This window comes from Nesoenas mayeri (assembly GCF_963082525.1).
Source record: "Nesoenas mayeri genome assembly, chromosome: 5".
Lineage (NCBI taxonomy): Eukaryota > Metazoa > Chordata > Aves > Columbiformes > Columbidae > Nesoenas > Nesoenas mayeri.
The window spans coordinates 11247961-11275079 of NC_137548.1; the positions used below are offsets into that span (position 1 = coordinate 11247961).

Sequence of the window (27119 nt, forward strand, 5' to 3'; positions counted from 1 at the left end):
TGAGCATCAGCTATAGCCATTTTTATGCACTAAACTGGCGTACATGGTCACAAATGAGTTGTCTGTCAGTTTGTTGACAATACTACATCATTTAAATGTCTAAACCTGAACAACTTCTTGACCACTTCTTCATTTTGGTATATACTTATTTTTAATGACAGCCTGAATTTAGTCAAAATCAATATTTTACTCAAAAGAAGCAAAATTATCAGTTAGCTATGTTTAAATGGACCAAAACCTTTTTTAAGTACACAGCTCTGAAAAAGTATTTATTACTGATACTTTACAGTAAATTGACACCCTAGTGAAGAACCATCTTTTAAACTCATACCACAACTATTTTAACAGTGAAAAAGCTAACATTTCTTCAGTTGGAAATTATGTGAAAGAAAGAAGGTACCTATATTTGGATGATTTAAGATCTTCATTATTCTTACTTCTCTAAAGAGCTGAAATAAACATAAAACATGAAATAAGTTAACAAGACAGGTAACGCCCATTCTTCTTGAAGTCTGATCATTTTGATATACTTATGTAAACGCAAAAGGTAAATATTACTATTAGCATTTCAATGAAGTTCATGAAATAAGCACTTATTGGAGGGAACATTTAAGCACCTGCTTCTTCTGACACCCCTCCCCAAAGAAATCAAACCTCAAACCTCTGGAGACACCCAGAAGCGCTCCAGATGGCTCAGAACAGAAGTGACCATAGCCCTGTTGTTCGCAGACTTTTGGGGCCAGAAGATCAATACAAGCCCATGCAGCTTCTTGCTGGCCAGTACATCTCACACCAGCTTTCACCCCTTCATGGAAAATTCTGTTTCCAAAGTTTCATGAAACCTCACCAGAGTGTATTTTGAAGACCGCTGCACTACGCTACTCATGTGAATCCAACACTCTTCAGTACTTTGTTAGAGTCATGGAATTACTGTGCCACACAGGAACTCACAGGTGAAAGATCAACTGCTTATACCATACAAAGTGTTACCCAACTGGAGCAAGTTTGAAGGAGAGATGGGCCGGCAAGGCTCCCCCTCAGCCCTTCGCAAGTCTTCTCACAAGGCAACCGAGGCGCAGCAGCATCCAGCCCGGGGTTTGTCCCTGCAGCTCCGCTGACTGTCCAAGCCTGCTCAGCCAGTACAACGTGCTGAACGTACTTGCCAAAATTAATAGGGCAGAACGCAAACGGTGTTTTCCTGACCCAACAATGCCCAGCAGACAGAAGAAACACCATTACTTCAAGGGTACAGTCTCAAATTCACCATCCACCTTCCCATGCAAGAGGATGGTACCACCTCCCCGTCTGGAAGTATTGGTGTTAACCCAGACCGAGCACAAGGTCCAGGAAAGAATTTAACAGAAAATCTCACAAAACACACAACTCCTCCAAACAAACACACTCCATTTCCTGAGTTTTCTCTTGCAGCCCTCTTGCCCACCCCAGCACATCTGCTTTGGCAGGATGGGTGGTGAGGGAGCACAAGTGCCCACTTCAAGCTGCAGGGTAACACTAATGGTGCCACATCCAGAAACCACACGCTGATTGTAAGGAACTTGTTCCAAACCCTCCCACGACACCAATACCCATGTGATGAGGGTCTTGCTTGAGTAGTTATTTCCAAAGAGTTCAACTTTGCCTGTCATACAGAGTAGACTCCGTCCTTCGGCAACTGGACCACAATATGGGAACAGCATTCAACAAAGCACAAACAAAAAAGTCTGTCAACTATCAGCTGTTAATTATTTTCACCTCTGAAAACCCCCTTCTGCAAAAGATGATTAAAAGATGCACATAAGCCTGTAAGTGTAATACCAAAAATGCCATGGTTGTTGTTACTGTAATATAAAACATTGCTTTTAATGAAAGTCATTAATAGCAGATGAAGTAAAAGTAGTCTCACTTCTGCTCCCAGAAAAGACCCAAGATAAAAAATAACTGCAAAAAGCCTGAAGTCCAAATACTATTGTATTTGGAAAACCCAAATAATTCTCTTTTTCAGCAGTCGCTATATGGCAGTCAAGTGTGTAGCTGTTCTCCTTCCGCAGCTCCCCCCATGCCAGCCCCAGACTCCAGAGGGTTTATGCTCTTAAGTCCTGATTATTTTCTAACAGCATGCTTCAAACCGTGGGAGTATTTAAGAGGTTTTGTTATAAATCTAAACGCCAACTTCTACAGGAATACCAGTAACCTAGCAGATCGTATTGATCTCTGAAGAGACTGAAGCAGAACGAAAGCAAGTAAGAGATACCAGCATTGTTATTAACAGCAAGGAAGCAAAAAGTGCTGCTGCAAGATTTGCCTCAGGTCAGATTTCAGATAAAGTGAAAACATTTAGTATGGCTACATGTATGGCTAACGACTCAAAAATCTGTAGGTGTACTTACTCAATAAAAGCAGAAAAAAAGAAGTGAGACATAGGAAACAAACAGAAAACAACCAAAGAATCAACAAAATAAAATCCTTGTGCATTTGTGTCTTTTAGTAAAATAAAATGTGGAGGTTGAGATTTAAATAAATAAGCAGGGGGAAGGGGAACACAATCTGGAAAACAGTTGTTCTAACCATTCTCTGCTTTCTGATGTTCCGTCGAAGGGTAGAATTTGGGGAGCAATCCCCATTGCGCTGCCCAATAGATCTTTTGCCCCACGCTACAGCCATGGCTGTGAATGGCACACTGCCTGAACACACAAATACTTTTAATTATCTTGTCATCATTATCCAGGTCTGTGTGCCTGACGCTTCAGTAGATGACAAGCTGCCTAAATGCAATTAGGATTAACTGATCAAGTAATCAAGTATGGGAATATAGGGAGTCATCATTGGTGCCATCGAACAAGAACAGTCAACCAAGAGCAACATAGATTAAGACAGTAAAAAAGAGGCCAAAATTCACAATATTATAATGTAAATGAATATATTCATTACTCTGTTTTTTTCTTTTAATAAAGTATGCTGACTTGGCTAGAGCAAGCTGCTTCCTCCAGTTTTTGATGGTCTAATGCGATAAAGTCAGGCTTATACCACATTTTGGGCTGTCCTAAATATAACACTGGTCCACAAGACAACTAGTCTGCATTACTAACCCCAATGAAGCATGTCAAAATGTAGCTTCTACATATGAGCCATTTGTTGAAGTGGGTGACTAGAAACAAACTTTTTTGAAAGAGACTATTTTTGTCTCAGAGGAAATTAAAAACAAAAATACTTGAGAACAGAATACAGCCACCACCAAATTCTTTATTAGACTGTTAGTTAGATAAATGCACTTCAGACTGTGCTCCCTTAGTCAGTTTAAATGTTATGTGTAGAGTTTTGACACAGATGGCAATTTCCAGGGGGACATATGTGAATACTTGACACTGTATTATGTGTTATTCTCTATTTCTGACAAAGAAATAAAATGTAAACCATCATATAACTTCCACACGGTTTTCCCAGATTTTACTCCTCCAAAATATTATGTGCCTCAACTTCTTAGCAAATGAAGCAGTAATTAAAATCATGCAGTAACATTCACTGCAAACAGCCAGGTACGATAAAAGCCCATACATGTGAGGTTCTCTGCCACAGGAACGCAGAAGAAGGTGTAACATCAGAAGATGCAGTGTGAAGGTTCTCAATCCAGAAAATAATTTTCCAAGCTTTAGGAACTTCATTGTCATTATGAGATCATAGGGGCAGACAAACAACTGAAAACAGTGCTTATCAGTTTAATTTCTAATACCGAGATTAAAAACTACTCCCAACTTGTTGAATAGCTCACTTTCCGTCAACAGGAGCTCTATAAATGTTTCTAGGCAAAGACAAACATCCTTAGTCTGCCAAACAAATGGCTTTCAGCTTTGTTGTGGTCTTGGTCCTTTGACTGTAAGCCACGTTAGATATTGGGAAAGAATTACATTTAATTAATGCTGCTGGCCAACAAACTGAGTGAAAAAAAACCCAACAAACCAGCAATGGAGCACAGACACATACTGAGTAATAATCTTGAATCAGTTTTACTTGAACTTTAATATGCTGACACATCTGAAACAACAAGGGAGTGAGGGGAAAGAAGGACCCATCTTTTAAGCCAGCTCTCTCTGAACACAGTGAAAGACAGAATATGTGTTCCTGCATTAGCTATTGCAAAAGTTTCAGTAACAAATTATTTCAAAAATAATAAAAATAATAATAACAATAAAAAAGTTTGCTAAAAAGCAAGTCAGTGCACTTGCCAGGCATGGAGCATTAACATAACCTGGCCTCCTTCCCCACAAAGCGGGGGCTTTTCCCAAGATCTTGTCCCAACTCGGCTCGAGCTTGACCTGCGTATTAGGGTGCTCCTGGTAAGTGCTCACTGAAACATGCCCTACATATGATTAGGAGCCTCAAGCAGGAAGCTTTTATACAATACAAGTTTGCTTCAAACAAACCACAACTTGACAACAGAAAAAACACTTTTTATAAACAGAAAAGCCTGGGAATTTGAAATTCTCAGCCCTTTCTTGCAGTTTTTAAAGTACTGATTGACCTATGGTCAGAAACATGGTCCGCGTTAAAATTGATGTTTAAGAACTCTAAAAAGCTTCAACAAAAAATGGCCAAAACAAGTGGCAAAACATCTGCACACAACGAACAAAAATATTTGGCTGAGGAGCCAAGTTCTAAAATAGGAAATGAGAAATGATTTAATGCTATTACGTGGGCTCGGTAAAAAAAAAAAACTTGCATATAACGGCATTGCTAATTCAAAAGAGAAAAACAAACAAACTTTTTGTTGTTGTTGTTTAGGAGGAACTGAACTACTGTAGCATCAGAACTTGTTTCCAGTGAGACTGATACTCACTGGAATGGGGTACACAAGTACTTTTGCGGAGAGCAGTGATCATGACTAACACCACCGGCATGGGAAAAAAGCTCTAAGAACTCCCTTTTCTTTCAAAGCAGGGAAGCACCGCTTACAGTTTCCTTTTTGCTAAGAAGGAGCAGCAGAGTAGTAATTAGGTCCTAAACCAACAGCTAAGAGCCCCTGCGTGTGGCTACCACAGGCTTCCTCAGCGGCGGAGAAACCCGACCGTTCCACGTGGAGCTGTGGGGAGTGCAGCTGCCCGGAGCTCGCTGCGGGGGCAGACCAAGAATTACTGCTGTGGGAATCAAAGCAAGGCCTTAACGAGGTTAACTTCCTTCTGGCAGCTAGAATCATAGAATCATTTCATTTGGAGGAAACCCTCAGGATCATCGAGTCCAACCATAACCTAACTCTAGCACTAAACCATGTCCCTAAGAACCTCGTCTAAATGCCTTTTAAACACGTCCAGGGATGGTGACTGCACCACTTCCCTGGGCAGCCTGTTCCAGTGCCTGACAACCCTTTCCGGGAAGAATTTTTTTCTAATATCCAATCTGAACCTCCCCTGGCACAACTTGAGGCCATTTCCTCTTGTCCTATCGCTTGCTACTTGGGAAAAGAGACCAACACCCTCCACGCTCCAACCTCCTTTCAGGTAGTTGCAGACAGCGATAAGGTCTCCCCTCAGACTCCTTTTCTCCAGGCTGAACAGCCCCAGTGCCCTCAGCTGCTCCCCACCAGACACGTGCTCCAGGCCCCTCACCAGCTTTGCTGCCCTTCTCTGAACTCTCTTCAGCACCTCCACGTCTTTCTTATGATGAGGGGCCCAAAACTGAACACAGAATTCCAGGTGGGGCCTCACCAGTGCCAAGTACTGTGGCCTAGTCCTGCTGGCTGAAGTATCGGTGTGGATGACGTAATACAAAGAAATCAGAACCAGCAGCCTTTAATCACCATTTGTTTTCCCCACCTAAGGACGAGCAGGCTACACGGCTCTGCCACAGCTCAGACACCATACACCACACCCTCTTCCCAGCACGGTCCTTCCTGCCCCACCAGACCTCAAATATTTTATTGGTCTCTCTAGAAGTGCAAGATCTGAAGCATTTCAGTCTTAGCGTTCCCTGCATCTACAGGTTGCAGGGGCTTCAGATGCACTGAGGCTGTGGCACTGCTGACTGTGCTGGGGGAAAAGGGGCAAGGGCTTCCAAAAAAGCCTAAAACCAACCAAAACCTTGATTGTGCAATATTGGTAAGTATTGCATTGTGCATTCACTCTGCTTACTATGACAAGCAGGCATTTAATTTTAAGAAAATTACTTTCAGTTTTTGAATTGAGAACACTCACATACCTCATGAAATCATTTCCGGGCTCATGTAACAAATGAGCTTAGAGAGAGCACATTAGCAGTTGCACTCCCCAAATCTGATCTAATTTCTATCCTTTTCTTTTGTACTATTCTTCCAGACTCCCATTTAAGAAACTCAGTGGTAGACAAGACCAATTTACAAATCACACTTTCCAATCTAATCTAATTTTATAAATAAAAACATTACAACGGAGGTGGAGACACGAGTGGACACTAAGCAGGCTGAAACCCAGGAACCGAAGGGCCAAGCAGCAAACCTTTGCCAAGTGAACACCTGTGAGCTGTACAGAAGGTTTGCTTTGTTCCTGGAACATGAGCTCAAGCTAGCGTTACGGTCCAATCTCAAGACAACGCCATGTGAAGGATTAAGATTTTACATTTTTGTCTGAAAACACAGCCTCTCTACTTTTCTCTGACCATTTTTCCCATGCCCTGACCCCTCCCCTTTATATCATGCAGCTTTTGTTTCTTTTTCAAGCATTTAACAATTTTTTCAGGTATTCCAAGTCACACAGATCTGCCACACCAATCAACTTTATCTAATCCATCATATTACCTAATCTGTATTTAATTTCCTCCCTGCTTACCCAGAAATTACCAATAACTTAATGGATTAAGCTGAAAAAAATTCTGAGAATACTGGAACCACATCACCTACTTTTACCCAGTCAGTTACCTGCTCAGACAACAGAGGCTTTCTTCCATAGGTTATTCTTTGCCTCTCGACCAAACTGTATAATGTAAGAACTTCGTGTATTTTTCCAGTTTACTTTTGCACCATTAATTTTGATAAAAACATCTAGTCACATGAACCTTTTAGTATTTGTATAAAATCCAAATGTGTATATTCTCCCGTTTACTCTGGTTATGCCATTTCATTTTGTTTGCAGGTAAGTTCTGGGTATTCTCTCGTTCAAACAGAAATATGCAAGGAGCTTTTTAAATCAAAGTACTCAAAAGTAAATAAAAAGCCTTTGCAGCACTGAAAAGAACAGAGTTAGAAAAGTCCTAGGTAAAAGTGACATTTAAATGTACTTCCTGCAGGCACTCCAAAGCAGACTGGCTTGATGAAAGAGTAGGATTTATCACTACTTACTAAAATAGATAAGGCGATACAACTGTAACAGCACATTAAACATTTGAGGCTAGAGGGAGGAAACCAGAATACCCACGCTCCAATTTGTCCCATAAAACTGCAGCACCTTTGCTGCTGTGAACTATGTGAAAGGCATAGACACTGCCTGGCCTCCAGTTCAGAGGCAGTGTTTTCAAGGTCAGCTTAAGAGATAGAATATAAGCTTTGTACTTGTAAGTTTAATAAAGTGACCAGCATGAAGGAGACACAGGGTGTGACACCACACCAAGAAGGTCCTCTCTACAGAGTTAGTCATGCTCGGGAGACAAAGGAAGTGGCTGATACCACTGTTTTCTCAGTTTAGAGCTCTGTGCGAGTTCATCTTGAACAACTGCACAGTTGTTAAAAATATGTGTTACAAAACTAGTCAGTAAATACAGTAATCAGATGTGTACAAGGTGCAATGCTTCAGATTCTCCAGCACAGGCACCCAGGGTTAATGGAAGGAGGTGGGGAAATGAAACAAGTTATAGTCAAGTTGAAAGATTAAATGTAAAAACCTACCTTTTGTAGACTAGTTGGGTTCAGCTGTGTTTTGTCAATTATTTTTATGGCAACCTAAAGGAAGAGTTCATAATCAGTATTTTCCACCTGGACAATGCAGCATTATTACAAGATGGTCAAATCCAGCAACAGAAATGGAAAACATGAAAACTACACAAAACCCACTCAAGCTTCTCCAGAAAATTATGTACTCGTATTTAAACTAAAAACATTTGGAATTAACCTCTGAAATTTAACTTACTTCTACTGCAACAAACTAAATGGGAGAGTGGAAATAACCCTAGTATTTTAAGCGTATTAAGATGAGAGAAGCTCACTTAGTCTTTTGATTGCCATTAAGACCATCGCACTTATTACAGTGGAAGCTCCAACACCAGACGGGGCCCCGATAGAGAACAATGTGCCTACAGAGAGTATTTACACAGTGTAATTACACAACGGATTACACAGTACTGACTGGGCACTGACAGTTTGTGAAGATGCTTCTAAATGTAGAGATTTCAGAGCAAACTGAAAGTAATTCTATGCAGATTTTATAAGGACTAAGTTCAGCTTTGGAAATTCATGGAATATTTGAATCAATTATTTGCTCCCTGATGGATATGAGAAGAAAAATTACTTGTGCATTAACAAAAACCCATTGACTGTAGTAAAACAATTTCGGCAAGTTCATTCCTTTACTGGTTCTCATCTTCTTGCTAAGTACTGCACAGAAATATTAAAGAACCATGTAAAAATTTCACAAAATAAGCAAAATAGAAATTCAGTACTATGGTAACTAGTCCCAACCTGAAGATTGGAGGCAATGAACAGGCAACAGATATGAGCTCCAGTACAATGCAGTTTGGATACAGGATGAGTTAGAAGAGGAAATGGGAATCTTTCTACTATTATGTGCCAATTCGTATTTTTCCTTTCTAAATTAGAGACTGAACATGCCAGAAAAAACTACAGAAGCCAAGGAGATGGTGCCTCTCAAAGAGGCAAGATGCTGCAACTCAGCTGATTATAATACCTCACTGGTGCACAGCAAGGGCTTTCAATTTCCCTGGAATTTTTGGCTCAAACAGTTGATACTGCTCCTTCCCAGGCCACAGCTCCCATTTCCCTGCATCGCTCCGTGCTGTCTTTGTCATCTCATTAACTTGGGGTTGGCAACATATGGAATAAAGAATATCTTACATCAAAGTAAATTTATATCCCTACATTCAAGTGCAAAAACACATGGATAGTTCATCGTGATGGAGAGGGTAAGAGGGGAACACAGTGTTCAGCACCTGGGTGAATCACAGAATTATATGATGGATAAGGTGTTTTCTGAAACTGAAATTCAAGACTTATTTTGAGCCTTTCATGATGCAAGATATGATGAGATGTCACCAAGAAGCCATCTAAGAATAGTTTTGCTTCAGGGAGTGTTTTTTTCTAAGGTATACTACTGAAATTAAAGATCACTATTTCCTGAGGCAAAATTCCATTACAAAAGCTTGAGAAATAGCTTCAAAAATACAAACTAACGCATTAAGCAACAGGTATTTTTATATCAGCTGCTGTGTACGAAACCAAGATTTTTATCTCTACCTTTTTACCTACTGCTGTAACGTAGGTAACAAAGTTATTCACTTCCTGTAATCTCTTACAAATCCATGCTGGATGTAGAGTGGCTGCTGCCTTTTTCAACAGCAGATAATGTTATCTGGAAGTCACCCGGTGTCCCAAGACTACCTATGCCACAGAAGATGGCTGTTGGCTCGGTAAGTGCATTCCACTCAGAATAAGTTGCATTTGTGTTCTGAGTTCTACCGTTCAGGTGAACCTTTGAAAGACGCAAACTTGTTTCAATCCACAAAGTCTTAAGTTATGTGGTTCCTGCAAAACACAGCTGACCCCTCTCATGGTGCATCAGGGCCAAATGATCAGAGAGGTCTCAGACACTGGCAAACAAATCCAGCCCTGAAGGTCCAGGGAAGGTACACACCTCAGTTTTCTGAAAGGCAGACTCATAGGCCTGTTCAGGGCACTAATTATAGCCTTAAAGGCGAGATGAATTTAGAGAATTCCTATCCACTTGAACACCGAGAGAACACTGTGTTAACACTGACTGAGAGCTTGAACCCATCATCAGAATAGGGAACAATTTCAGGTGCCTTGATAAGGTCTCCAAATCCCAGGCAAAGGGAGCCTGCCCTCAAGAATAGTTCTGATGAGCCTGAGAAAGAAAATTCTCCATTTCACTAAGCACAGTTACTAAAGCAACAAATTGCCTTCCAAAGCAGAAACTTTGCTCTCTACACAAAGTGAATCTGGAATGATTTCAAGCATCGTGTGCTATGGCCAAGGCTGGAAGAATGCAAGTCCACATACACTGTGACACTGCTGCATCAGCCATGATATTCTGTGTGAGATTATTAATAGAATTAAAATTAACTTTGTTTTCATCATCCACAATAACATGACTTAAAATATTCCTCCTACATGGCTTGAATTAGAGAGTTAAAGCAATCTGAACAAGTTGAGACACTGAGCAAACTGGCCAAATCGCCACCATTCAGAATGTTTTCTCCCTCTTAAATTTCACTTTTTCCAAGAGAAGAACAGAAGGAAGATGACAATACATTCCTCAGAGTCAGACTTGAATCCTGAAAGAATCCTGTCTCACTAGGAAACTTCAACTTTCTTGCTATTAACTGAGCGCATGCCTTTAACAAACAGAAGGATCCATATATTTTTGGCTGTGATTTCAACCACTTTGGTAACAGCAAAAGGTAGTTCTATCTTTTAGATTAATTTTAGCAAGTATGGAAAACTTGTCAGAGGAAATCACCTTTGATAAGCCACAACAAAAACCACATGGCTTAAAGTCAAAGAATTAACAAAAGCAGATTTACAATGAAGATTCTCAGTTTCAAAAGGGCAGACAGACTACAAGTAAAACTCTCCTAGACAGAGGATCTGGAAAGAGTGTGTTTCCAAACTCCAGCTCCATTGCAGTGGAGCTGACCCTCCCTCCAGACCTCTGCCATGAGCAGAAGGCCATGTGCTTCTCAGCAGGACAATTCAACCCTCTCAAGTTAGGTTGGTGTTCTGATCACCCCCTAATAGGCCAAACATTTCTCCCTTTCCGTAACGTGAGGCTGGGCTCTCATCATACATCCTGCAGACACACAAAAGATGGAAATGAAAGAGTACTGGAACTTACTCCAGCTGGAGAGATGAAAGCTGTATCTCAGGCAACAGGAAAATTCATGGGGAAGGGCTCCAGATGTAAGGAGATGAGCAGCTACCCCAGAAGAATGCTTGAACAAACACACCCTCCTACCAAGAAGTGACAGAAAAGTGCTGATCTGCTGCATGATTTAGAAGCTAATCAGCACAGACATATAAAGAAGGAATTCTCATAAAAGTTAAATTGAACTGGACACTTAGAAGGACATTAAGAACAGCCACACAGATAACAAAGACAAGATAAGTAGGGTTCAAATACAGCAAGGATACAGTAGAGATGAAAACTCATTTAAGCACGTCTCCCAAATCCAAGTGTTTTATTTTAGGTTTTGGTACACAAGATGGAAAAAAGAAGAGGAACAAAGACAGGGCAGCCAGCAGGAATGAGTGTGTAAAGCAGGAAATCCCACATTCAGGAAGATGAGTGGCTGAGGCCAGACTGAGAACACTATTGTGGAATTCTTAAGAGTGGCAGGTTTAAAGGCAAAAGAAAAAAAAAGGCATTATTGTAGCAGAGATTTCTAATATCTATCAAGAATAAAACAGCAACACAGGTTTAGAAATTGTCAGACTTTTTTTTGCCACCTAGCAGAGCCACTTACCACAAAATTATTGACTCAAAACTTTCAGAGAAAAAACAGGGAAACAGACAAAAGGGTTAAATGCAACATATTTTCCTACAGTTAATTGTGCTGATGGAAACACACAATATATGACTATCTCGACTACTGTAAAGCCTCATCTAGGAGGATGCATGGAAATTACAGAACTAGATAAGCTGAAATGTGCACAGAGCTTTTTTAATTAAAAAAAACGGCTGAAGAGATACCAGGTTGGAAATAAATGAGTAAGAGCTTTTCAAGGACAGGACTTGGGAACGATCTTGTTTAATATCTGTATCAGTGGCCTTGGCATGAGAAGTCAAGCCATAATGATTAAGTCTGCTGAAGGAGTTAAGAGGCACGACCAAATACAATGAAAACTGATATAAACAACCTTGGAGGTGAGTTAGCAAAGAAAGCGCAACTCAACGAAGCACAAGGTGCTGTTGCTGATCACAACCAAAATACATCAATGTGATAGCCACAAAAAAGGTTAGCACAATCTAAAGCCTGATCAGATGAAGACTTCTGTAAGGCCAAGGGTAAATTAATGACACTGGGGAAACTGTTATCCAGAATGTTGTGAACCATTCTGGTCATACACATCTAAAATTCATAATTATTATTAATGCTGTACAGTTCACCTGGCAAGAAGAGAAACTTTTAATTATCTCTCTTACAAGGGAAAAAAAAATTAAAAAATGTTCAAGATATTCCTATAAAACTAACTTAATTGTTCCCTTTAAAGGAAGGCCACTTATTCTAGGTAACCAGGACCAATGGTCACACCCTGGAAAGCATTTATTCTCTGAACTGACTGAATTAGATCTATTCCATGAGAGTTAAAGAAACCTAGTACTTAAATCTTTCCAAATTTGGCCAAAGATTTTACACTGTCACTTTATTTGTTGGAATTTCCAACAAAAATAATGAATGAGAGGTCAACAGTTACATGCAAGTAAGAGAAAATAAACTCCAATTTTTGCAAAGCAATGTGTGATACAATTTCTATCTCCAACTCCTAGAACAATAGCAAAGAAATACTAACCAAGTATTTGGCTTTCCTGTGTTAATTATCAGTAAGAAGAGGAGTGAACTTAAGTGGAAAGCAATTAATTAAAAACTTTGTCTACAAACGAGCACTGACTTCAACACCAGAAGACAACTGCTGATCACCACAACTGTCAGCTTAAAAAAAATAATAAATCCCTCCCAAAAACTTTTGCAAAATGATGTCCCCACTCTTCCTCCTACTGCTACTGAACTCTGTATTAGCTCAGAAAAAAACATTCCCGTAAAGCGCTGCAGTCAGCCACATAGCTTTCTTTAGAAGTCCTTGCCAGTATCAGCAAACATTTACTCCATTAGACAGGTTTGGCAAGAAAAGGTCAACAAGGTGTTTCTCCCTTTTTCAGTATGTAGAGTCGCTATTAATAAAACAGCACCAAGAAACACCCTCTTGTAACAAGCAAACAGGACTATAGCTCACCAAATCAGAACCACCATGAAGTGCAAGTTATTAACTGCACTGCAATGGCATGCAAGAACTAGTTATGGAACTGAGAAGAGAGAGAAGGGAAAGCTTTTCTCTACCACACAACACCGAGCAGCGGAGACACAAACCAGCTCTGAACAAACTGGAGAGTCTTCCTGAGGCTGCCCAGCACTCCAGACACCAGAACTCCTGGGAGATGTATCACTTTGGCAAGAAAATACCACATTTGGGCTACTCAGACCATAATCAAGAAGATATATTTATATCGGTTCTCATCGTTGGCTTCCCCTCCAATACAGCCCTGCATGGTGCAGACATCAAGAGGCAGTCTTTCCAGCAAGCTTGTTTAATTGCTACCTATTGAGACGTTTTTGGGAATGGAGGATTTAGCACAGAATTCTAGTAAAAAACGAACACAATTCAGCTGGACAGGGACTTGTCAAAACCACAAATTTAAGAGACAATTTTCAAGAGAAATTGTTTTGTAATCACTACTAAAAAAATACAGTTTTCCATTTCTATTTTTTTTCTCCATCAGTGGCAACATCTCTAGTAGAAATGTGCTAAATGTTCACAGTCTTACATGATACTATCCTAAGAGAACCTTCACACCTACTGCAATTCACAACTGTTTACAGCCACACCACCTTACCTCTCTGCCGGTTAGGATGTGCCTTGCCAGTTTTACTTTTGCAAAATTCCCCTTTCCAATCGTTTTAAGGAGTCTGTAATTTCCAATGTGTGGCTGCTCATCTGCGCAGGAGGCTATAGAGTTCCTGCAGCGAGCTCCAGAGCGCCCAGTTCGAGAGGAAACTTCCTGCCGTCCATCTCCATGGGACGTGTGCTGCAATAAAAACATACAGATAAGGCCAGGAAATCAAGACAAAACACATAAATGATGAGAAGCATGCAACGTTCAAAATTATTAGCAACTCCTTTGAAGAAACCTTCAAAGGACCCAACTCAAACTTCAGATTCACACCGAACTTTGCTCTGCTGGGGACAATGAAGAGGTTCCCAATTCATAATCCATTTCATCACCTGGTAAAGACCAAGTAGAACATCACCTGAATTGCAGCAATAGTTCAGCATTTTTAAGTAACTTAAGTGGACTGTCAAATCAGTTATGGAACAGGGAGGTTCCATATTTTTTCTCATTTGCATTACTATGCCAAACCAGAGCAGGAAAGCCTTCAGAAAAGAGACATGAAGAATGCTCTTCCAAAAGCACACACAGTAAAATGTTCACCCTTATTGGATAGTTTAGTACTACTGATTAAATAATAAAAGGGCTTTTTTCTCTTGTACTAGACTCCTGTTCCAAAATCTCATGACTGAAAATACCCAGGATGGTCTGGAGAACAAGGGAAGAAACCTCACCTAATTGTATTGAAACCTCAGATATTCAATACGCTGAGCACCAGTTACAGAGACCTGAGACACTGTCTGCAATCTGTTAAATTCCTTTCACTCAGTTTCCTCAAACACCTCTTAACTGTAAAAATTAATGGGTATATACCATACCTATAATAGTCTTTATTCATTAGATCACATGGTTAAGATAACAGTGAAGTGTTTTCTCATTTCGCAATAGAGAGCCTGTTTAAGAACGAGCAGGTCCCCTCCTGTCCCTTAGTTCTCAACTCACAGCTGAGGTCTACACACCAACTTCACAAGCTCAAGTATTAGTCAGAAATGCTCAGTAGTCTGCAAGTGTGCACCAAATAAAAGTTCAGCTACACAGAAGATGACAAGCTAAATTTACAGCCAGCACAGAAATCCCAGATCTTGCTTTTCTACTACTACTCTTGCTGAAACCCAACAGGGACAATGAAAAATCCAGTATACAGCAACACTTGGTCTGAAAAATCACTGTAGCATAAAGATATGAGATTGTAACTCAAGAGTTAACAACCATGGTACAGGCATAAATGAACAAATCCATGTTTGCATGGCACTTGGCAAGTTTCACACTCTATTTAATAACCTGATATAACTTTGTGACCATATACTCTGGCATCTTAAGTTCCTTGTTTTATAATTTAAGTGCAACAGCTGTGATCAAATTAATTTTAAAAAGACACTAATTTCATTTAAGAAATGCTACTTATAAAAGTCTATGGCAATTCTTGGAAAACTGTTTCAATAGTTACTATTAAAAACAAACACACTGTGGTGCATATCATATTTTAGTATCAATCTGGCTTTAGCTTCTTCTTATTCCCTGGTTACTGCATTGTTACCAGATTTGTACTTCCCATATAGGTACTTAATTACTATGATCACATTACCCCTTCCCTTTAATAGGTTATATAAATCTCTATATCAATCTATCTCCCTAAAAAGGCTGCTGTAAGAATAATATAGAAAACATTTCTTACGGGTCTTTCAGAACCCTCTCCTACATTTCCAACACTGACCCTAACAGTTTTTAACACTTATAGCTTCCCATACCTTTACCACACATGACGACTTTCATTCCTAGTTCCTTACATGCATGATCTCACATCTGGTTGAAGTGAAATACAGAGGTTCCTTATATGCAGCTTATTATGTGTTCCCAAGGACTGGCCCATCCTGCCCTATTTAATACGCCAGCAATCTTTATCCTAGTTTTCAGGAGCAGTAGTACACATCTCTTCCAGACCACTAATAACTGGCAAAGGAACAAGAAGCACACCCATAACAAGATCCAGTAAAAATTCAATGCTTTATAACAATTTTTCTCAATAATATATCAAGACCTGTAACAACTGGGTGTTTGTCAATCAATAATTCCCAAGCAGGTGAAGGACAAGACCAGCACCTAGCTGAAGAAACTACTAAAGTGAAATCCTGTCTCAACAACATCACTGTTTTGCATGCCCTTAATGCCAGGCTGGTGCTGGTTGTTCAGGTTACCTTATTTACCCCTGTACATACCGACACAGCAAGGCCTATCCTCTATACTCCCCTAAACTTTGACTTGCAACAAACCTTGCAACACATAACGCAGAGAACTTCTCTGTCAGCTTCTTTGGTACCTACAAGGATCAAGTTATTCAGACCAGCAAGAAAATAAAGCAAAAACTGCTGATGCTAGATGCTAACATCCTCCTACATTGCTACCCCCAGCAATAAGGAACTGGGACTTGGGGATACTGGTGGGTGAAATATCAGACAAGAGCCAGCAATGTGTGCTGGCAGCCCAGAAGGCCAACTGTATCTTGGGCTGCATGAAAAGGAACGTGGCCAGCAGGTCAAGGGAGCTGATTCTGCCCCTCTGCTCTGCTGAGACCCCACCTGGAGTCCTGTGTCCAGCTCCGGAGCCCTTAGTACAGGACAGACATGGACCTGTTGGAGGGCAGCCAGAGTAGTCACAAAAATTATCAGAGGGCTGGAAGAGCTCTGATGTGAGGACAGGCTGAGAGTTGGGGTTGTTCAGCCTGTACAAGAGCTGGGGAGACCTTATTGCGGCCTTTCAGTACCTAAAAGGGGCCTGTAAGAAAGATGGGGACAGACTTTTTAGCAGGGCATGTTGCGATAGGACAACGGGTCACAGCTTTAAACTAAAAGAGGGGATATATTCGGGCTAGACATGAGAGAGAAATTTTTTACAATGAGGGTGGTGAAACACTGGCCCAGGTTGCCCATAGATGTGGCAGATGCCCCATCCCTGGAGACATCCCAGGCCAGGCTGGACGGGGCTCTGAGCAACCTGATTTGGGTGGAGATGTCCCCGCTCACGGGAGGGGGGTTGGACTAGATGACCTTCGAAGGTCCCTTCCAATCCAAACTGTTCTATGATTTTATGTTCTGTACAGGGCCACAAGGATATCTCCTGGATATATTAGGGGAAGGGTCACTTTTACTTCAAGTACAGCATCTGGGAAATACAGCTGTGCTACTTACATTGCGCTACACTGAACTGATAACGTACCTGAGAAAAAGAAGTGCACAGAACTCTTCAGCTGATAGCCCTTCCACACCTGGGCATGTGGCACAGGGACACAAGCTGGCTTCAGCAAGAGCCCACTTAGCTCCAACCAGAGCTTATTCTCATTCGCTCTCCAGCAGACAGAGTCAACAAGGTGGTCGCTTTTGAATCACACAGCTGACTCTTAAAACAGAGTACCTGGATCTGTGCTGTCTTGTGCTTGAACTAAGAAACCATGTTAGACTTGAGCTGGCTTACGAGGCAGTTGAGACATGGGCATCAGGTACCATGTATTCCCAAACCAGAGAACCTGCGTACAGCTTATTCAGAACTGTTCTTACTCATATCTTATTTTATTTAAACAATATTAGGTAAAGTAAATATTCTGTTATGCTAACAAATTCTATTCCACAAATTAAACTGTCCCAGTTAATATATCTTGTGAGCTTCACTGTCCTCTGTTGAGGAATGACTTCTTGTGTCCCATCAGAGTTTTTTTATGCTTTCTAGCTTTGCACTTAAGGGGAGGAATTAACAGCTGTGAACTTATTCAGACTAGTGTTGGTAAATTTAACACAACCTCCTTGCAAGGAGGTTTGCATTTCCACCTTAATCCCTATTATTTCTTTTCAAGAACACAACCTTTTTCAGCTGTGGTTTTGAATATCAAGTTGTGTCTTCCTAAGCAGTTCAGTTCTCTCCCAATTACTTGCTCGTAGCTGTGTTTTGCTGTGTAGAAATCTGTCCATTTGTAACCATATCTAATTTGGATTTCATTTCCCTTCACAAAGTAAGTCTATTAGCAAGTCCTTTCTCTGTCAAATACAAGATTATTATATTGAACAGAATACAAGCTTTCTAAAAACTGTAGAAAATAGCTTCCCAGTTTCAACATGGATTTTCTTTTGCTTATGGAAATGAAGGAAGAAGAGGGCTTGGCAGCATGTAGTACCAAAAGGCATAAACTCAAAACTGAGTAGAAGTGTTTCTCCCACCCAAACCATGTTCAAGAAGCCATGACAGGCAGATGGGAAGCCAAATGGTGTAGGCAAAAAGCAAAAATATAGATGGTCCAGGAAAAGTTCAAGTCATGCATTGGCATATACAGCATTTGGTTGTACTCAGCTACTTCCCAGGGTAGTTGCCTCAGCAGCTACTTTCATGCAACAAAACCATCACCACAGACGAACAGCTCCAATCTCAGCCCAGAAAAATAGCAATCACAACCTCTGCTCCAAATGGAGGTGCAGGTCATTTGTCTTTTCCCAAGCAGACTCTCAAAACCCTGACCTCCAAAGATTCTGTTCAATTTCAGGTTTCTTTCACAGGTGCACATTTACATGGCTTCAATAAGAAAGTGCGTTTGTCTTAAGAAGGTAAAATTTAAGTCAAGCATGTGTTTATTTGTAGTAAGTCTCCATACACTGTACCAGGTGAGCTGTATCACCTGGAGGTGCGTTCTGTGTAAGGGTAACACTTGTTCATGACACTCACCACGGCTGAGGGAATCACAAAAAACCCAAAGAAAGACCATTATACAGCAGATAGGAACTGAAGCCAGGAGACTGGATGTTCTGTGCAGCTTCAGACCAGCCACTCGCCATCACTTTTAAAAGAAAAGTCACCTGAAATCCACTCATGACAAGAAAGCACTTCATTATGTATCTTGCCATGCATCAGGTTCATTTCAAAATCGTTTAAATACTTTAAAGGTTTCAGGTTTTTTTTGTTGTGGTGGGTAGATTTTTTTCCCCATTTTTTTGGTGTGTTTGTTTGGCCTGGTTTTTGTTTGGTTTGTTTGGGTTTTATATGTTCTGCTGTTGTTGTTGGTTTTGTTTTGTTGGGTTTTTTTCTTGTTTTTCACTTAATAGAAGAGTTCCCTAAAAACCTATCAATTTTCAAGCCAACAAGACAACCTGTCTCATTAAAAATATTCTCTTCCTCCCCCCAGCCCCACCCTTGTATTACTCAACCCAGAAGGAAATGGAGTAAAACAACTCCATTTGTGAGACTTCACTGCGAGGGAGGGACTGAGCCTAAGACCAACTATATTTGGAACACAATGCAAAACCCACCTTTTCGCAAAAGCCTTCCCCCAATGATGAGCCGACATCCTTTCATAGCCAGATAATGATTAGCATGAAGAGAAAGAAAAAGAAAAGAAAAGAAAGTAAAAAGCAAATGAAATATGAAGGTGCCGGTAACTGAAATTCCTGGGGTAATGTTAGCTTTATTGAGTATCTGTATGGCTAGAGATATCTTAACATTCAGAGCATTAGAAACACACAGTGCAGAGGATGACTAGTGTCAAAGTTCTTACACTGCTTAAGAAGGTGCCCACAGCTGAGAAAAACCTGGAAGAGACAGAATCTGATATCCATTCAAAGAGCTGAAAAGCATTAAGAAATCAGAATGCCCAAGACCTGTAAAAATCCATGTTTATTTACAGTAAGTAGGAAGCTTTCTTTCTAAAACAGGGAGGACAAACAGTTATCAACTTTTTTTAAGCATTTATTTTATACAATAGTGAAAACTACCTTCCCGTCATTAAAATGAACTAATAAAATGTAATCTTACAAAAGTCTCTAGAAACACTTATTACCTTAGCTTTTACCTCACCTTTGTATGAAATACAAAGTGATATTATAAAATGTCTTGGAAAGCTGTCAGATCAGTAACAATAGTAACAGCCTAATTCAATTCAGCATTTTTAATCATAATAAGAAAAAATTGTACTTAAAGCTTATCCCTTGCAACGTTAATCTAAACATTCCAGGACACAATGAACATTTGGAAGACTTCATTACCCTACCCTGGGCATGCAACATATAAATACATGGTAATTTCTGGCTACACACTCCCCACCAGCACTCTTATTTATAGAAAAACTTACCAGGAAACACATGATTGTTTAAAACACAAACATATTTTACATGAAACCTGAATACAAATTTCACTGCAGCCCTTTCTAACAATGTGTCATATTTTATTTCCCATTTATCATTAACATCTTTAAGTACAACTCAGTGTAAGTTCACAGAGGTAGTGTCTTATTGTGCAGATATATCCCTGGAACAGCACAGCAGGGCATCCTGCAACTGCTGACAAAGGAATTCTACTGGAAAGTCAAAACACAGACATTTCTGGCAACCACCGAGAGGTGTCACAGCAAACACTCAACCACAATTGTCTATATACCAGTTACTACTCTGGGAATCCCTAAGCCATCAGGTATTATAAAATACCACATTATTTTCCTATATTATAAAATAGGAAGACATCAGGTGAAGATGTCCTGTACTTGTCCTGATTTTAGTTCCCACCTACCCCTGACCAGGGCACAAACCAGCACAGAGAGCAAAGTGGATTTGGTCAGACCCAATATGTCCCTGCCAATGTTGGCATAACCAACTTTTTTGTTCCAGCACATACAACTAAAAGGCAGTTTTCAGACTAGCTTGCTACATAATCAGTCTTAAGGGTGAATAGCTATGGCTTCCATCTCATGAAACTTTAAACGCTGTCCTACAAAGCAAAATGTTATCCAACATGGCACTACAGTTATCAATCCATGAAGGCAGATCTAGTCACTGAAGCATGCTACAGCCCTACCCTATGGATGCTGTGATCCAGTGGAACAACTGAGAGGGTCAGAACTCGGCAAGAGAAGCAAACAGACCTTCTAGAAATACATTATAGCTGGTAAAGGAGAAAATGCTAATTTGGATGCTTTCGTTGTCAAAAGGTAAAGAATTCACTGTGCAGTTCTCAGTCTGCCGTAGTACTCATTCAACTGGTATGACACTTCATGAAAATCAGTGGCTAGTTTAATTAAGTCGTATTTGTCAAACAACCAGTTTAAAGGGAGAACCTGAAGAGTAAATACAGTCTTTAGCACACACGGGCTATACCTCTTGAAGCACATTCTTAATTCTTCCTAACCTCAGCAGTGGAGAGCAAAATAAAGGAAAAAAAAAAAAAAACCAAACAAAAAAAACCCCAAACCCAAACCCCAGCAGTAATAGGAGAAGGCAGCTACAGCTCCAGCCGAGCACAGCAATGCAACCCCTCCTCTAAGCAGCCTGATGGAGACGTATGGACTGACATGACTTTCACTGGGCAGCAGGAGCATCGCTACCTAAAGCAAAAGTTGCATGTTCACAGTTCTGGCCACAGACCAGCGATGGGAAGAGCAAGTGACACCTGCAGCATAGCCCCGAGGATCCAAGCGCCGAAAGCGAAGCACTGACAGCCTGCAGCAAAGGAAGGACGCTTCCCTTCGCAGGCATACGGGGTCTGGTTTTCCCCGTATAACCACTATGGCCTCCACCAGTGTATTTGACATCACTCGGTTCATACTCTGTACAGAGTATGAGAGTAGATCTGTAATTCCATGATTAGCACTGAACAACACAACAGTGAAGAAATCCTGCTTATATAATCAAAAAGATAAGTCTGGTGCCAGTTAGAAAAGCTTTTAAAGAGCTCTTTTGTTGCTTCACATTATCAAGATCTGACATTCATCATATCTTTCCAGCCAAAGTTTCTTTGCTGCTGATTAAAATGGATATTTATTGACATCAGCCTGGGGAATAACAGCTGAAGAGCCAACCATATTCTATTCTTCATCAACAATACTGCCAACTAAGTTGTTTCCAGAATCATCACTGTCAGTAATTACATGCTAAACAAAAAAAAAAAAAAGACAACCTCACAGTTGGTTTTCAAAGACCACATTGAGCTTGCAGATAGAAAACTCTGTTTAGGCTTTAACCCTGCAGGAAAAAATTTATTTGAAAGTTAATTTTTGTTTATATGTATGTATATATACACAGAGCTCAACAACTTGCTGCTTTATGGGCCAAGGATTCTTCTCAACCCAAGGGTTTCATCCAGGAGACTGAAGCATTATCACATGTGTACTCAGTAGCTTTCAGGTTTATGTTTTAAGAGCAGAAAGCATGTATTCATCATACATTCTAAAGATTTTTAGGGCCTGATGATGATCTCCACACCAAGCTGAGCCAACCCTGATATGCCATGAGCCTAAACAAAAAAAGCGACCTCCATTTTTGACCTGGCTGACATCCATGAGGCAGCGCTACTTGACTGAGAAGAGGAAGTTGCAAACACATGCTACTTATATATCATATGAAATGGAGATCTGGAGACACAAATGCCTCCACTCTACAAATTCCTTTGGCTTGAGTCACCTGAGACGCATAGTCAACAGGAACTGTCGTCTTACATCAACACGAACACCACTTTTGACTAGAATTAAAATGGAGAATCGAGTAGGTAAAGATATTAGGTGAGTGGGTAAGAAAGCATAGGAAGAAGCCTATGAAGTTTAGTGTACTAAACCCTGTATTTCCTTTTGTTTATTTTCTTTCAATAATTTCTGGAGTTGTGTCCTGTCTTTCAGACTGCTACTTCTAAGGCCACAATTTAAGTCACATTCAGTGGTGCTAATACAATACATGAACTAAGTCTGATCTTTCACCGACTTCTGGAGTAAGGTCCAGTAGCATAGTTTTTCTGAGTTACTGAAATAAGGTAAAAAAAGAAAAAAAGACATTTGTTTCCAGGAGCAGAACAATACAACTTTCAAAAGGTGCACCACTGCAATTCTAGATCTCCATTTGCAGTTGTGGCACAGTTCAAGTTATCTCAGCCCTAGGGAGCTGTGCTGTGACTGGCTTCAATCAAACCAAAGCAAAAATAGTTAAGAAGCATTTCCAGCCTTCCCCACCTCAACTGGACATTCCCATCCTCTCCTCTGAGTCAGTGTTTGCAGCCACAAAGAATGGGGATAAACCCACTTTTCTTAGGGGTTCATTTCAGTCCAATCAGAGGACTGAGCAGACTTGTCGTACCGCCCCACGGCAATCAGTGCTGGAATAAACCACGGGTGGGAAGAGGCATCCCAGGCTGATGCCCCCTGTCGCTTCACACCAACGGGGACACCAAATGATGAAACAACACAGCACAGGCTGCTTAGCAGGGCTGAAGAACAAAACCACTCACCTCAAAATGCAAAAATACTCACAGCTGGTGGCTAACTCGCAATGCCATACAACCTCATCAGGTTTTTCTTTTTTTTGAGTACAAACACAGTATGGGACCTATCAGGCATCTCATGCAGTTAAGAAATACACAAAAAGAATTTTCCTGCTCTATGAAAATTTGGACTTAAAAAAATACATCTCAGATGAATTCCTAAAACATATTTTATTTCTAGTTGGTTTGCCACCTTCACCTAATTTAATCAAAACCAGAACATTTATGACAACTGGTGAAAAATATGGAAGAATGTACATAGTCTCTGTAGAAGAAAATCTACGAGAACTCTTGGTTATAGGCACAGTCCTCACCCTCTCCTTCAAAAAAAAAAAAACAAAACAACAACATGATTTCATGCCATGGAAGAAAGCATTCTGATTACAGATCTATTTGTAATAGGAGAAGACTGATAAATAATATATAGAATAATGCGAGCTTGCATATTGTCTGCAAATGCTCTAACGCATTTCTTAGCTAATTGGTAATAAATCAAGAGGTACTGCACTAACCTTCACAGTATCTTATATTTTTGAACCTAACCCTGCCTTTACTAAACCTGTTTAAATTTTTTTTTTAAAAATAAATAAGATACTTTTGCTGCACAGAATCCTTTTGTATAGACTTGCACAAGCATAGCTGCCATCACACTGGCATTTTTCAATAGCAATTTTTTCACATTAGGCACAGTCATGGAGATAAAAGTATATTTTAGTCTTGCTTTTCTCAACTTCCTTAAATTTTTAATTCAGATTGGCCTGCAGTACCAACACATTCAAAATACCTTTTTTCCCCTCCAAGAACACAGCTGTGCAATAGACACCGAGGTTCAAATTAAACCGTTTAGTCTAAGATTTTTCTTTACTATCTTGTGCTCTTAAAAAAAATAGATATATTTATATATATATATATATATCTGGCCTCCATACTACCTGTATTCCCTTGTTTCTATCTACAGTTCTCTATCATCTTGCCACTCTTTGCTTATTTTTTAATGGGTATCTGTCCTACTCTCCACAATCTTGTTTCTTCTGCTCCTATTGCTTTGTCAGTAGTTGTCCTCCATCCTGCCACATGCACATTCCTGTGTGTCTCATCTTTTGTTTTCCACCATCTACCTTCCTTTCCCATTGTGTTTCCACACTCCTTCCTCTTTCATCTTCTCTCTCTTCCTCCTCACCACTAGTAGAACAAGTTTACTCATTCTTCTATCACCTACAGGTCCTTTGTCTGTGTCTACCTTGTCTCCCAGTTTTGGATGAAGGGGGTCTCTGCTGCCCCTGTTGCTTTTTCTCCCCCATGCAGGACATAATTCTGAGGAAGACAGAAAAGATACAATCCTCTGCTTCCCTTCTGTCCTCTACGGAGCCGGCAGCCACTGCTGCACAAGACAGGGCCAACAAGGAGCTGCTCCACCTTTGCGGTGAGAAGCCAGATCATCGCAGGCCAGCAGCCAGCTTCCAACTGTCCAAGTGTGAAGTTCCTATGATCACAGATCATCTGGGATGCCTTTCCTCTCAAAACCAGGTGACTCGGAGCTAAATTCTTTCATCTCAAAGGCACTAAAGGCTTGATAGCTTTGAGTGGCTTTTGGGGAAAGTCACTGTGACAGTATTTCCACTTCAGCAGTACATGCACGAAGTGTCTCTATAGGAAATAGTATACACTGTGGTAAAAAAAAAAAAGAGAAAAAAAAAATCAAGTACTGACAATTCGACCTTGTCTATTCAACAGGAGTTGCCAACCACTGAACATGGTTAACTGCAAGCACAGACAATGATAATTTACGCTCACCGTCATTCTGGAGGCTAACTTCATTTTCAAAACTGCAAGTATAGGCATGGATAAGCTATGATCAGCACGATTCAACACCAGCCAAGTCTTTGTCAGCAGTGGTAACCTTCCAAGTACAGAGAAGGCATTAAGGGGGTCCATAACCATGGCCCAAAGGCTGGCTGGATACCTTGGCACCTCTTAAGCCTCTTCCCACCCGAGCTTCAAAGAGTCCTATGAATATTAACTAATTAGACTTCTCTTATGTGAAAGAGAATCACAGGTTCAATTTACCTGTCAACACAACACACCCAGCTTTGAGACAGAAGAACAGTTAGTTGAAAAATCAAAATTGTCACATTTGTTACTAAAAACCAGACCTGGTATTCTCAGCTGTAGGGGTAATTCAGAAAGACTAAATGTCAGATTTAAATTTAGTTTTAAGCAAGGCTTAACAGAATGTTTTCCGGTGAATTTCTAGATAGCTGATGGCAGACCACCAGAGACAAAGCTTCTTGGGGGATACAGTGTTGTACTGGGGGGTTGGTTCAATGGATTTGGTGAGTACTTGGATTAATCGCTCCCTATCAATATCACTGTCTACAGGTATTTCTGTGGTCACCAGCCCAGATTACAGCAGCTGAAAAATATGCCTTAATCTAAACCTAAAGCAATTCATCTGCAAGCAAGACAATTAATTTACGTTAAACTATGAAAATTACTAAAGAGAAGTGTTAGACCAATATTTTGAAGTGAGAACAAGGTGCCTTAAGTGGAAGACATGTAAAAATCTAACTTCAAGTGCCAGAACACACAGCTTGTGAATAATGTATTTGCTCAAGCACATACTAGGTCTTTCCACTGTTAAGTTATCCATAGTAGAATTTTAATTAATTAGCGAACCTGATCTGAACATTTTCTAAAATGATTTACTGAGTGGCCTACACACATATACATGGAGCTTGAAAACCTCAGTCAGGTTTGCTTAAAGACTAAAACAATTATCCAAATAATCTTTGTATAGTATTTTGTAGAGTATGCTACAACTTCAACTTTCCCCATGGCATAGGAAGGGCGGCATAGTATTTTAATTATTTTCTTCCACAAGGCAGGAAGCTCATTGAGATTTTACAACCAAATATGCTTACTTGGCTTTTTGCTCAATACAGCCCTTAGCCTGCAGGTTGCATCTAGTGCTAAAACAAATAAAGATCACAGAAGTTAGAAGTGCCTATTATGTCAATAAAATCTAAATCCCTAGTAATGCAGTAATTGTTCCGTGCAGCATGTTTTCTAACGCTTTGTCTGGTCTTGTTTTAAACAATGGGGCTACCATCACTTTTCTTGGACTATTTATGGTCTGGAACAATCCAACAGTTTTTCCTGATCTTTAACCAAAGTTTCCACTTTTTATGCCAGTCCAAAACACGAGCAGCCTCACAAAAAAAAAAGAAAAAGCCTCCTCTGTCAAGCTTAGCATCTGTCTTCTAAAGAATATCAGATAGCCTTTACAGAAAGCAGAATACAAAGTTCACCGATTGACTGCTTTTAGGCTGCAGTGAGTGACAGCTCCCTCCTGTTTATCATTTGGAGACATGTTAGAGCCTATACAGAAAAACGGTCAGACAGGATACACCAGGATCAAGTAAGTTTTAACTTAAAAGAAATACAGTTCCTATCTGCAGAAAGGGAGTCTCCTAACGAGCTTCATTTGTGGCTATCTGCTCACGTGGTAGGACTTTTTTTTTCCCCTTTCTTTTTCCTCTAGCATACGACCTGTGTGATTGTTAATACAGTGTTTGACTCAATCTTGTAAATAAAGTGTCAATTTCTAAACCCTGGCTTTGTTAAGGAAAAAAAAAAAGGGGGGGGGTGGCGGGGCGGGGGAAGAGGAAGTACAGGCTCCCTTGTCTGGAAGATAATTCCAATAAAGAAACCCTTTTAATGTCATCTGAACAGGTGACTAGTCTAACAGCGTCATTACCATCGAGAACCCTGCAAATTAAGCATGGAAGAGGCCTATTATCTAGGTCACCTAGCCCACCCCTACTAAAGCTGAATTATTCCCATCTGTTTACCAGAGGTTTATTCGGCTGCTTTTAGCGGTAACTTCGTGCATTAGAAAACAGCAGCTCCCCGGGAACCCCCTCCCCACCGCAGACCCCTTCTCTTCCCCTTCACCGACACAACCAACCCGATCCGCCC

General features: G+C 40.4%; 1 protein-coding gene across 8 annotated transcripts in view; it reads right to left on the minus strand.

Annotated features, from left to right (window-relative positions):
- Window positions 1-27119, minus strand: part of MARK3 (microtubule affinity regulating kinase 3) — a 63868-nt gene that overhangs the window by 35791 nt on the left and 958 nt on the right. For all 8 annotated transcript variants that reach the window (XM_080345000.1, XM_080344999.1, XM_080344997.1 and 5 more), the window contains exons 2-4: window positions 13818-14009; window positions 7844-7897; window positions 401-449 (exon numbers count right to left, since the gene is read on the minus strand). In XM_080345000.1, the coding sequence (XP_080201126.1) occupies window positions 401-449; window positions 7844-7897; window positions 13818-14009 (295 nt within the window). The remainder of the gene's footprint in view (window positions 1-400; window positions 450-7843; window positions 7898-13817; window positions 14010-27119) is intronic.